Source organism: Stegodyphus dumicola, chromosome 3 (genome assembly GCF_044657685.1).
Source record: "Stegodyphus dumicola isolate Sdum_Otavi_A_Nest chromosome 3, ASM4465768v1".
Classification (NCBI taxonomy): domain Eukaryota; kingdom Metazoa; phylum Arthropoda; class Arachnida; order Araneae; family Eresidae; genus Stegodyphus; species Stegodyphus dumicola.
The window spans coordinates 168,942,387-168,955,571 of NC_140770.1; the positions used below are offsets into that span (position 1 = coordinate 168,942,387).

The following is a 13,185-nucleotide window of genomic DNA, read 5'->3' on the forward strand; positions in this document are numbered from 1 at the left end:
AGATAACTCGGAATAATTAGGCAAGCGGTTAATGTTTGTCATAATGTAATTTTGCCTGGTCAGTAAATCAGTATGTTAAGAGTAAATTAAAAGATGACTCATAACTTTCTTTAACTTCAGTACATCAACGCCGTGTATTATATTGTGAATTATACTAATGTGAGTTTAGTAATGAATGCTATTAAATTTTGACTTTGAAATTGTTGTTTATTTCAAAATTTTTTTCTTCTTAAAAGCTTGGATCTAAATGCTGCTGAATCTGGAGTTCAGCATAAACCAACAGCTCCAAGAAATAATCTCAGCAATGATCAGCAACTCAACAAAGATGGATGTGCGTGTTAACTGTCTTCTAGTGTTTGGCATAAGGTAACTGTTGAATGTAATTCATTGCCTTGTAATTGTTTTTCGTTATGCATTTTAAAATTCTTTGTATGAAGTAAAGGAAGTATTGTAATCGCGAAAATTTATGGTATCATATTTCAACAAATATATCCGTTTTGACCACTCTCTAACCCATTTGAAAGATGTTTTTCATGACATCTGTATGTACGGACAGAATAAAGGACTCTTTTTCTCAAAACGGTTTGGAAAATGGATTCAGAAGAGATTTTTTTAGGACTTCTGTACGTATGTATGTGTCTCGCATAACTCAAAAACGAATAGCTTCAGAATGTTGAAAATGTGTATGTGGGACAGCTGTCATATGTAGTTATGCACCTCCATTTTTTATTGCAGTCGGCTGCACCTATACAGTCTGTCTATCATAAGAAAAGCTCTCGCCAGTTAGTCTGCAGCAGTCTGTTGTCATAGAAACGAGCCTTGACCCATTTTCCGTAGGGGTGTCTTGAAGACGAATGATAAACTCTTTTGCCGTCAACCAATCGTTTCCAAAAACAAAATAACAATAAAGCAACCCTTGGCTTGCCCCTATTTGAAATATACTAGCCCTGTTGCTATAGCAACCGCCACCCGCCAGACACTGTGTCGAGAGCTGTTCTTCTCGTAGACAGACAGTATATATAAACTCAGCCCATCGAGGTCAATATTTACCCACCTTGAATTTATTGCAAAAGGTGAGTTTTTTTATTCCTATATGTTTTTAAATTGTTCATTTTTTGCATTAAAAGTAATTGAATTGGGTTATTCTTATGTTCTGGTTCAGGTTTTCCTGTCTTTAATTAATGTGCATGCAATAGTTGAATTATAAACAATTCAAAGTTATTTAAGTTCTATTAAAGTTATGCTCTACTAAGCATAACGAAGTTGCGATTTGTTAACATGTGAAACTCTTAGCAGAATAGTGAATTAAGTCAGTTTCTGCACCTTCGGTGTCTTTTTGTCGAGTGGGACAAAATGTAAACTTTTCGTTTTATGCACCAAAAAATCTGCCTTCTTGTCCACTGGCTGAATTGTTTGTTCTTGCATGGAAACTATAATTGTAAAAGTTGTTTTTAAACTCTTTTTAACTGTATTTCGTGTTTTATGTTTTTCTGTATTTTACAATTTTTAATGAAGATGTTTTGAGTTTTTGTGTATTTTTGCCTTGCCACAAAGTGAGAACTAAATTAATTAAATGAGAAACATATCTCTTATGAAATTTGAGGAAATAAGTTTAAATGAAATGCTTTAAAAAATGTGTGTAATTTAATAAGACATACAAGGAAGTCATGTGGAGACCACATCAGATTTTTGTTTCATTATTGCTTAATATTTAAACTGTTTTACAAAAGCTCTATAAATATGAGTGATTATATTTCCTTACATTCAGCCAGTATTATGTTTTTGTATTCTTAAATGTGCATGCAATAACTGAAGCTATGCTAAAGAGAATAATAAACTAATTTCTATGTGTATATGGATAGTTTATCAGAAGCTCCTTTTGAAAATTGTAAAATATAAAACATATTTCATTTTGACTTGCTTACCTGCTTGATTTTATTCCCATTGGCTGAATAGATTATAGTCTTTTGTAGATTTACTCATGCATCCCATAAATACAAACCAATTAGCCATAAAAAATCCTCCATTAAAAACATTCATCACAGGAGGTTAATAGCTATAAAATGTTCTAGGTTGACATGCTGAACAAAGTATAACTGTAGGAGTTTTTGCTGGCAACCCGTCTTCTTCGTCATCTGGAACTGGAATGGATCATTTGCTAAAATTAGTCTTCATTATTGCTTAATGTAGAGTTGTATTCAAAGTCGATGCTCGGATGTATGGAAGGTTGAAAGGAAGGTGTCTGTTGCATTATGGTTTGGTGGGAATTTCAAGCAGTTCTGTAATTCTGTGGCTGTCGGTGTTTGGCAATTATTTTGGTTTTATTTGTTTCAGGTATTATGTGGATGTTTGGAGGAGTACTTAACTCAAGATGTGCTAGTTTCATTAATGAACTGGTTGGCAGAGAGTTTATAGATGTCTTTTTTATGTTTGGCAATTCTTACTAGTATTTTTCTAGATGTCAAACCGATGTATTGAGATCCTGTGTTTAAAGCTTCATTGTGGATTGGTATAGTATGTACACCTGAAGTGTCTGGTGTGATGACATATGATTTTAACAATTTCCAAATAGAAAAGGCTTGGCTAATGACAAGTTTATAACAGGGTTGCCACACTACATGGAAAACTAGAAAAAGTCAGAAAATTTAAATATTTTAGTCAAAATCTGGAAAAGTGTGGAAATGTCACGGCGATCCCCCAAAAAGTGAGTTTTGCTCCAACTTTGGAAGCGATCACTTTGTTGGTGAATTATGTATCGGATGAGCGTCATTCTGGCAGCTGGTGTAGAGCCAATTTTCGCAGCTCCAATCAAATTTGTCTTTTAGAAAGGCAAAGCAAGTTTGGTTTCCAGTAACCTCGAGATTCCCATTCGCATGTGCAGTGCATGTTGAACTAAAATACATTCCCATTTTTGTATATGACCAAATCAGTTAAATCCTAATATACGGTACCATGGAGGCTAGAATAGCCCCTATGTACTCTGTTCTAATGTAAGAACGTCTATGTAAAGAAAGAAAGGCTCATAGATGTAATGTAAATCAGTTTGCTATAGTGCCGCTAGAAAGTGGAAGGAAGAGCTCACCAAGAGATTTGGCGACGGAACCTGACGACGAGAATTTCCCCCTTCGCGATGTGTATGGGAAATTGTGGAGCATATGTGAACAAGAAACATTGACTTTCGTGATAATTTATACTTGGATTTTCGTACTCTTTTTGCTCAAAATAACTAATCTATTAATTAATTTACTCATGTGAAAAAATATTTTCTTTTCCTTTAAAGTTTACAGAAATTTAAAACTATATTCGTTTTATGTACTCTTGATAAACTTGGCCTTTTAATTTCGCGAGCTTCGATGACAGATATTTTGCGCATACATAGCTGTTTCCCTCTGCGTTGGGATGGAGCCACTCTTGTTGCAGGGAAGTTTTTTTTATCTTAACAATACATATTTTTTATTATAACCTCCATGTACGGTACACATGGGATTTGGCGACATTATGATGAGCAGCAACAACAGTTACCTCTCTCTGTCTCTTAGTCTCTGTTAAAAAGGTGTTGGGCAGTAAACCGGTCAGTTTGGTGTTTGTGGCAATTTTCAAAATTGTACAAAGGCCATAGCAAAGACTAGGATTTTACTGCAAAATCTTTTAAACCTTTTTTTTTTTTTTTTTTTTCATTTTAATAAATGCCTTATTTTTCATTTTGCAGTAAAATAAAAAATAGTAATCAACCATCTAGGCTAACATTTAATATGACTATATTCTCCAAAATATCATTGATTATTGTAATTCAATTTTGAAGTAATTAACTTCATTTTAATGTTATTTATATCATTTAATGTTCTTCTTTCCTCTAAATTTATTTATTATTAGTTAATAATACTTTCAAATTTCAGGCAACTGGTATAATTCTGAAACTAAATCTAGCAGTATGATGACATACTGTCACGAAATTGAATGCACATATTTTTGCTTATGTATGCTGCTAAATAAATATAAAATACCTGAATTTATTTTTAAATATCATTAAATAGGTTTCTTTCTTTTCATTTAGCTGCAAAATGTCTGCAAAAAAAAACTCATTTTTTAATCCAGATTGGGCAGATTCTAATCTCTATCTTCAAAGGAGAAAAAATCTCCTATTATAGCTATAATAGTAATGCTTTTGGAATTACATATATATTAAGTCATAAGCAATTGGCAAATTTTTGAGTTTTCAAGTGGTACCATAATTAATTTACCTCTCAGCGCAGCCAACACACACTATGCAGATAGACTGAAATTTTCTCAAAACACACCTGGAAAAGTAAAAGAATTTCATTCTCCTCTTTGAGTGGCAATCCTTTTATAACCAAGTTTAGGTGTCTGTTCATTTTCAAAAGATTTGGGTATATACTTACCAATACTTCAGCTTAATTCATATGGAAAATTTTAAGATCAGATAAATTGGATGTCCTCCAACAAATATTTCAGGTAGGAATACTGTCACAGTTCTTAATGAAGATACACACAACAGAAACTCAATATGTCAATTTAACATCTAGAAAATCATCAGTTAGAATTGCTGAGCATTAAATGTATCTATGAACTCTTTGTTAATCAGATCATCAATGATAGTACATCTTTTACTAAATAAGTAAATATTAACAAATAACTGTGGTAATTGAATGGGATATGACCGGAATCTTCGCCAAAGCAAGTTGCAACTGTGTGTGTCATTTGATTTTTCATCAGGCATTATTCAGTTTTATATAATTTTAAAATTGAAAAGAGAATAAAAGTATTTATTCTTTTTGCATTGTGGCTAGGGGCTGTTTTAGCTTAATTTTATAAATATTATATTTTTTCTGTACATGATTAGTAAACAAGTTAAACTGAAATAGATTATTTAAAATTTTTATCTGTCTTATTATATAAGATGGCTGCATCAAAAGTGGACCTTTGTTATCGATTGCCTTTATCTGACAGTGAGGAGAGGAGGTTTTTATTAGTCAATTAACTGTCTCATCTCTTATCGATAAAAATGGTCCTAAGGCTGCTGGCTTTAAATGAAGTTCCACTGTACATTGTTGGCAACTGATGCAAAAAAATTTTAAAGTGTTTCGTGAACTATCATTTTGATTTCTAAGAATTTAATCAGTTTAAAGAAATTATAAATTAAAAAACTGAGAACAGTGTACATTAAATGTTTCCATATCAGCAAAATTTTAGCATGTTTTCTAATTCTTAAAATTAATATAAAATTTACAGTGCATATTTATTAACATGTTGACACTTTTGAAGAATAATATTTTTAAAGAAATATAACAGATCTCACTGTTTTGTGTTTATTTTAACATGTTCGGGTTTAACCTTTTATTTTTCAATTATCATAATTCTAGTGGTTTTATGACATTTTTTAGTTTTGTTTCTTGTGTATGTTGATGTTTTTGAGCTAGCTCAGCTTATTTTTAAAATATCTGGCTTTAACTTCATAGAAAAATGTTACTAAAATTTTATATAATTTCAATAAAATTTCATTTGTTTTGAATTGTCTGTGTTTGGCCTTATTACTTATTACAATAAGAAAAAAAAGCTTTTTTGATTTTTCTAATTAACTCATTTTCTCTGCAAGATGGCTTTCATACTGTCTTAGCTTAATAATATTTTAACCTTTCATTCTAAACATAGTGATAAAACAATTTTTGATTATATCAGGTGGCATATTTTGAATTGTGAAAATTGTTCAGTTTTTCAGATTCCACTTTTTGATTATAGGTTATGTCGCATCATTTTTCTTACAGCATTGTTTAGTAATTTCAAAAAAAATCATGTTAATTAAATATTCATTTTCATTGAAAAAGAAACTAAAAATTTTGTAGTAAAAAAAGTTAGGAGGGAATTTGTTAAAGTTCAGTTTTTTTTTAAATCTTTTTTTATGAATTACAAGTTTTTATTTTTTTTTAATTTATTATGTACTAAATTTAATCTTTTTTTTTTTTTTTTTTTTTTAAGGTATCAAGCATTCTTGAGGACTATTGATTTGATAATTTTATGTGCCGCAGCTGCAGTTTCGTAGCACTGGCGGTCTCAACAAATATTCTTGATACCGTCATTGCAGCTATAGTTTTTTCAGATTGAATGGGAAAAATGGAACATCTCGCATGGCACAATAGATTTGTGATCAGGAGAAACTTCTGCCGAACAATTATTATAAAATTTAGATGAGTCTGCACTCATTCTCCCAGTTAGATTTATGTTATTTTCCCTCAATTCTATCTGTAGGACTTTCTTCAAAAACTTTTCACTTTTCTACACTGTTGTATAAATATGATTGCAAAATCTGGAGTGATATTTTGTCAGTTACATACTTTATTTTTTTTTAATACGGTATGTCAATAAAATTGTATTGTGCAGAAAAATTACCAATTGTGTTATCAGTACTGTAAATTCCAAAAGTTTAAAACTATTTGTTGATTTTTGTAATCTACTTTTGTATATCTTTGTAGCTATCATGTTTAAATATTTAAGTAAATTTTGTGCCTTTTTAATAATTCAGCAATTAGAATGTAAAAAACTTTCCTCTTTATTCTTTTAGATACCTAAATTTAAAATTTTATTATTATAGTTTTTGCCAACAAATTTGTATAGCATAATATAGAGGTTGCACCATATTTTGCAATTCTTAATACAAATCTACGAGTCAGCTGTGCTTTATTTCCTTTGATCTAATTATGTCGGGACCACTGTCGTAATTTTATTTTTTTAATAGAAAAACTGTTTTTAATTGAATTGATTTAACTTATCCATGCATAGGTACAAGAGAGAAATTTATAAAATTTTTGTATTGTAAAGATTTTGAAAATTAGCTATAAAAAATTCATCTTTAAAATGAATTTTATTGCATTTTTTTTAAATGCAATTTCCGTTTCTTATAGTTTTAACTCTTAGCAAGCTTTTAGTTTAGATGTATTGCATATTTCTAAATCTAAAGATCTAAAGAATATTTAAGTATTAATTTAGTTTCATCTCTTGAACTGATTCATGATAAAATGGAAACTGAATAAAAAGCTACATTCTAGTAAATGATGTAGAAGAGTTTCCTTTGCACTTTATTTCTTTGAGGGTGATTGTTTTTGCAATTTACTGCAAAAGTGACATTTTATTTTCTTCAGAAATTAACTAGTTCCGTACTAAATGCATGCAGAAAGCTGACTCTGTATGCAAAATCGGGAAAAACTGCAGTTAAAAATGATCTTTTAGAAGTTTCCTCAAGAACTTTTTGTGTCCTGTATAAAGTGCAGTTGTGTGTCTCTTTGTACAAAATGAAGTGGGATGTTTAAATGTATAGTTATTGTCATTGTAGTTATACTGGCAAGAAACTGTTATTGGTCCAATCTTATATTTATTCCATGTTGCCAAGTTAAGAATTATGTTAGTAATTACCAAATAGTGTTTTATCATAATAAATAAGGTTTTATTTGCTATTAAATTATGCTTATTTATTTTGTATATTAGTGTCAAAAACAAAACTGCAGTGAATTTTATTGCATGTATGTGTGAAGTTTTTGAGGTATTTACTAAGTATTTCATATACTAAACCTGTGAGATTTTTTATTCATTCCCTCATTTCAGTGAAGCAAAATAAGTGATAAATTTATGCACAACATTTATTTTTAATGATTTGGAAGAGGAATACATATATTAATTTTTAAATTTAAGAACTGAATTATGATAGACAGAATTAATGAACTATTATAGGCATATTTTATAGTGTTGTGCAAGTTGTTTCTTTCTGTATTATAATGCTTCATGCTCTTCCAGGTTTTGCAGCTACCATTATAATGAAATCCAATGTTCTCTTTTTAACATTAATGTGTGTAGTATATGTTATGTATATGAACTGAAGTCACCAAGTTTTGTTAATCGAATTAGCAAAATAGTGAAGGAAAAATATTTCCATTATTAGATATTTTCAGATTGTATATATTTGTCATGCTTCGTTATTTCCGTGTTATTGTTGCCTTCCCATTTATATTACTGTTGCATGAAAATGGGTTTCATTATAATGGAGGCAAACACTAATAACTTTCATTAGTATAAAAACAGTTTTGGAAGACTGAAAATCCTAGATTTAAATAAACATTACTTCTTTACATCTTGACTTTTATTATTATTATTACTTTCTATTACAGAGGTTCTCAACCAGGGGGATTGAAGTCAGTCTTTTATTTAGCTTTATTGTATTACTATAAAAAAAATTACTTTTTCAAATTTTAGTATTTATCAACATTTTCTATACTTTCTGTTATTTAATTTATAAAACATGTTTAAAATTAATCTAAATATAAATAAGATGATAAGATATAAAGATATTGATGCTGCAAGTGATAAATTGCAGTTTACAATTAAAAAACTTAAAAGTTATAAAACTAGCAAGGATTGACACCTAGTGGAGTTTATTTGGAAAACTGAAAGGTGCTGATGGAATTTTAGAGTGAAATATCTAGAATTATGTCGGCAATCCTGGAAATTCCCCATATCAATGCAGGCTGTAAGATGAATTTCAGTGTTCTTACTGCAACAAGGACTACTTTAGTCCAATATTAGTAATAATACATTAAAAAATGTGTATTGGCAATAGCAGGCCTGCATGGCAATTATGAAAATATTATGCGATTTTTTTCTTAAAGCAAAATTGCGATTTTTTTCTTCTTTTCACTGTTCTTAGCATTTGTATGAAAACTGATTAAAATATAATTTTTCTGTTTAAAGGTACAAATAATAAAAGCATTTTTACATATTAGTAATTTTGTACTATGTAGTAACTATTTTGTTAGCAACTGAACTTTCAGATATTAATTAGTCACTATTTAAAGTTAATTCATAATTAAAAATTATATTCTCTTTCTGTATAAGATAGAAAGCATATTTTTTTATTTAAAAAATCTTATTGTCATTGAGAAAATTCACCTGATTTCTTTAAAAAAACTGTTTTTGAATGTCATAGCTTGGCAAGTATGGGAAAGAAAAGGAAAAAAAAATATTTAAAACAATATTATGCAGAATGCTAGGAAATCTCATGACTACATAAAAGTGCTTATGCTAATAAAAAAGTTAGCATTTGCATGTTTTTTATATTGGTGTTATTTCTGAAATAATTTGATTTGTAACATTCCATTTAAAAACACTTTCAAGGACTCCAAGAAGAGGTAACACTTTGAGAATAAGGGCTAAATTTTGTTTAAAAAATATCCAACTTTTAAAAATGTAACTTCTTGAGATATCCTAGAAAATAATCCAACTTTCGGCATTTGTCTCATTTTTTCTAAAAACCTGTCAGAAATATGCTTTTTTGATTTGTTTTTTCTTTCAAAAAAAATTTGATTGACAATTTAGTCAGAATTCTCAACACAGCAATTACAGGACTTGAACGATGGAACTTTGTAACTGAATAAGATCTGATCTGGAATTTATTTACGTAGTATAGATGTTATCAAAATGAGCATAGCAACAAGTAAATCATTCTGCATACATATTAACAAAATAATATACATTCAACATATATGAATTGAAAACTTTATTATTGGATCTAAATTGCTGGTGTCTTCAGAATTAGGTATTGGCAGGGGGATATCAAGTAATTACAGTACAAAGTCAGGACTTCAGTGATTTCGGATTGGATTTGGAATTTTTCCGGATATTAGATCATCAGTTTAATTCTTGTAGGATGGCATGTAGAAATGATAAAATTAAAAATATTAAATCATGATTTATGAAATAATGAAGAATTTGTGATCTAAAGGGTAACAAAATTTAAAAAAAAAAAAAAGAAAAAAAACTTGGTATTTTTTTACTTTATTAAAAATTTTTTTCAATATAAGTTGTTTGTTTCTTTTTTGTGCTATTTTCTCTTTAATTCTATAGACAGACATAATTTCTTATTCAATTACAAAGTTCCATTGTTCAAGTCCTGTAATTGCTGTGTCAAGAATTCCGGCTAACTTGTCAATTGAAATTTTTTCGTTTTCAATAACCTTTCTGCCACTCTCTTCACTATCGGTAGCAATATTTTCTGGATCTAGAACCATACTACAGATTTCGCTTTCATTAATTGATTGATAATTGGTGCAACGTCATCGCAATGATAAACTTCTGTTTTATCATCATTTATTACCGCTTCAAAACTTTTTTTAAAAAATTCTACTAATTTAGAAAAGTTAACCTTTGGTTTGTGATATCCGAAAACCTTCACATTCCCGGCTATCGTATTCATCAACCTCATCATCAAATATGCTGCTCGCTGGCCATAAATTATGCCAAGCATTTTTAAAGTAGCTAAAGACACATCCTCCCACAATCTTGTGATGCTCCACAGAGCAGATTTTGTGATAAAATATTTCAAATATAGGAATAGTCTTGCCCATTATTCAAGAAATTTAGCTTTTTAAGAAAAAAATTCTACTTTATATTTGCACTTCAGCACTCGCACTATTCCTATATCCATAGGCTGAATGATTGACGTGCAGTTTGCAGGAAAGAATAATATGGACACATTATCTTTCACTAAAATTTTAAGTATGAGGCGAACAGTTGTCTACAGTCAGGACAACTTTTGTCTTCAGGTAAACCAACCGAATTCTGCCAAGCTTCATTATGAAATGATTCTTTTCTGAATAAATAAATTATTCAGGACTCTGTGGGTCCTAAATTCTGTTAACAAGTGCCTAAGTTCTAAATTTTTGCATCCCCTAAATTTTTGGATTACAATGCTTTTCCTAAATTCTAAAAATATTTTTGTCCTTTAATTTTGTTGCTCGGTGCTTCTCTTAAACTCGAAAATCTTGTCTTTGGTAAAATCTGCTGCTCGGGACAGCCATATGAGCTCTGGCACCGGTTCTGAGTTTACGTGAAAACAAATTATTCTTAACTCAAATACCACTAAATGTAATCTTTTGGCCTATAAGTATCATTAGCAAAATCTATTTATAGCATATGGAAAGAAACTTCTGTTAAATTTTTCCTCGTCAATATTTCTCAGTACATTTAACTTAAATCTGTAATCATTGCCAAGTGTAATAATGTCAACATAAAAGGTTACCATAATCTTTTTACTAATATAAAAAAATTATACTAGTATAAAAAGCTAATTAGTAGTATAAAAAAAATTGGGCATTTGCTGCATGAGTTATTACTCAAGTTGTCATGTGTTGATGAAAGCAAAATATAATAAATGATTCGCCAGGTTGGCGTAGGGGATATAAAATACTAGTAGGAAAAAAATCAACGTCATTTCTATATATAGAATGTTTCAGTTTGAGATGGCAGCTACGGAGCCAAGTTATTGATCACACATAGTTATGCTAAATTATTGTTTCTTCAATAACGAGGTATTTATTGAGTGCCGAAAGGAAATTAAGAATTGGGACTCTCCACATGTTTTATCTATGGGGGGGGGGGAGATTAAATGTTCATGCATAAAGCATTTATATAAAAAAAAAAAAAAGTTGTTGCCGGTTTTGAGGTCCGGATTTTAGATCATTTCAGATATTAGACGTCCAGATCTCTAATTTTGTAATGTATATTTGATATTTTGAATGCAGAAAGTGCAGGCTTGAGAGGCATGTTTATAACCAAAGCTCTTTTACTTGTTTGAAAGTGATAAAATTGGTATTTCAAATGTAAACTATCATAATAATAATTTTATTATAGGAAAAATGAAAAGCTTTGGCTTATGAACTGGCCATCAGTCCCACGTTTGAAAGTAGACTGTGTATCTATTTGTACAATATACTTTTCCGGAACTTTTGGGACAACTACAGCAGATATCCTAAAAAATGATGTTAACAGGGAGATATTCAGTGTGAATCATATTATCACAGTCATAGCAAGCTTTTATACTATTGGCAAGATTGTTGAGAAATGCATGTGGCTATATAATGCTCCTATTTCTTCAAGAGCAAATTTTAACATGTGGATGGTTTTAGGTAGAGTTTCTGTGTCTTAAATCGTGTTATTAAGACACAGAATGTATCGCTGAATGCTCGCTTATGAGTATCTCATGCCATGCCATGCCATGTAGTGTTTAGATTTGAAGATCTAGATAACTGCTCCAGCTGCTTTTTGGAGAAATCCTGGCTTATCTGAGTTCTTTTGTGCATAGGATTGTTATGGTAAGCAATGTCCTTCAGTGTGCCCCACAGAAACTAGTCGTGGGAGGTGGGTCAGGAGAAAAAGGAGGTCATTCAATTCCCTTCCCCTCAACTGTTGAATAGTTCAATATTGTAACTCTGTCATCGAAGTATTCGTCCAGAAGGTCAGAAACCTGTTGTGTACGATATGAGCGAGCCCCATTTTGCTGTCTGGTTGATCATCCAGCACTTGCTGAGTTGCGACTAATTTTTTTGGTGGGTTTTTGGTACCAAAAAATTGCAAGTTGTGTCTGTTAACGACACCATCCAGATGAAAATAGGCCTCATCTGTAAACTATATTCGGCCAACATCAATCATATCGAGCATCTTGTTAGCAAAGCATTGAATCTTGTACGGATTTGTAACTAAATGTTTTATGTCTCATCTGACCAAGTGACTCGTGACTCCTCCATTGCTCCACAATCCAGGTCTCATGACTTTGATACCATTTTCTTCTCTTATAGACATTTTAATCACTGATGAGTGGCCTTTTAAATGCAGCTTGCCCCAGAATACCTGTTTGTGGAGCTTTCTTCATGTTGTTTTGTTGCTAACAGGATTTGCGAATGTGACATCAGTACAGCAGTCTTTTTTTTTTTTTTTTTTTTTTTATGTGTGTGTCTTTTGTCCCTTCATTTTTCATTACAATCCTCTTCAGTGATTGTCTATCATGATCACTTAACACACATTTTCGTCTGCGCTGTGATTTAATGTATGCATTTTTTCTGGTTTTCCTGTATAAGTTAAAAATCTTGAATACGGCACCCCTCGAAACACCAAACATTTCATCTACCTTGGTTATTGGAAGCACCACCATACGAGTCTCGATAATTTGCCTATGTTCAAATTCATTTAGCTCCTACATGATGCAATCACAACAGCACAGAGCATTGTCTCAATAACGCTTGCAACGTATCGAGGATGTTGTATAGGGGGCATTGGTGAGCAAACATATCAGTGCCACTAATAGCTTTTGCAAGAATAAATGTTTTATTTGAAGCATGTATTTTCATT

The 13,185-nt window shown here is 30.7% G+C and overlaps 1 protein-coding gene across 1 annotated transcript in view; it reads left to right on the forward strand.

Annotated features, from left to right (window-relative positions):
* Positions 1 to 8,135, forward strand: part of Rab14 (RAS oncogene family member Rab14) — a 45,140-nt gene extending 37,005 nt beyond the window's left edge. Inside the window, exons 7-8 of the mRNA XM_035376483.2 lie at positions 237 to 366; positions 5,995 to 8,135. Coding sequence (XP_035232374.1) covers positions 237 to 342 — 106 coding nt within the window. The 3' untranslated portion in view covers positions 343 to 366; positions 5,995 to 8,135. The remainder of the gene's footprint in view (positions 1 to 236; positions 367 to 5,994) is intronic.
* The last annotated feature ends 5,050 nt before the right edge of the window (positions 8,136 to 13,185 follow it).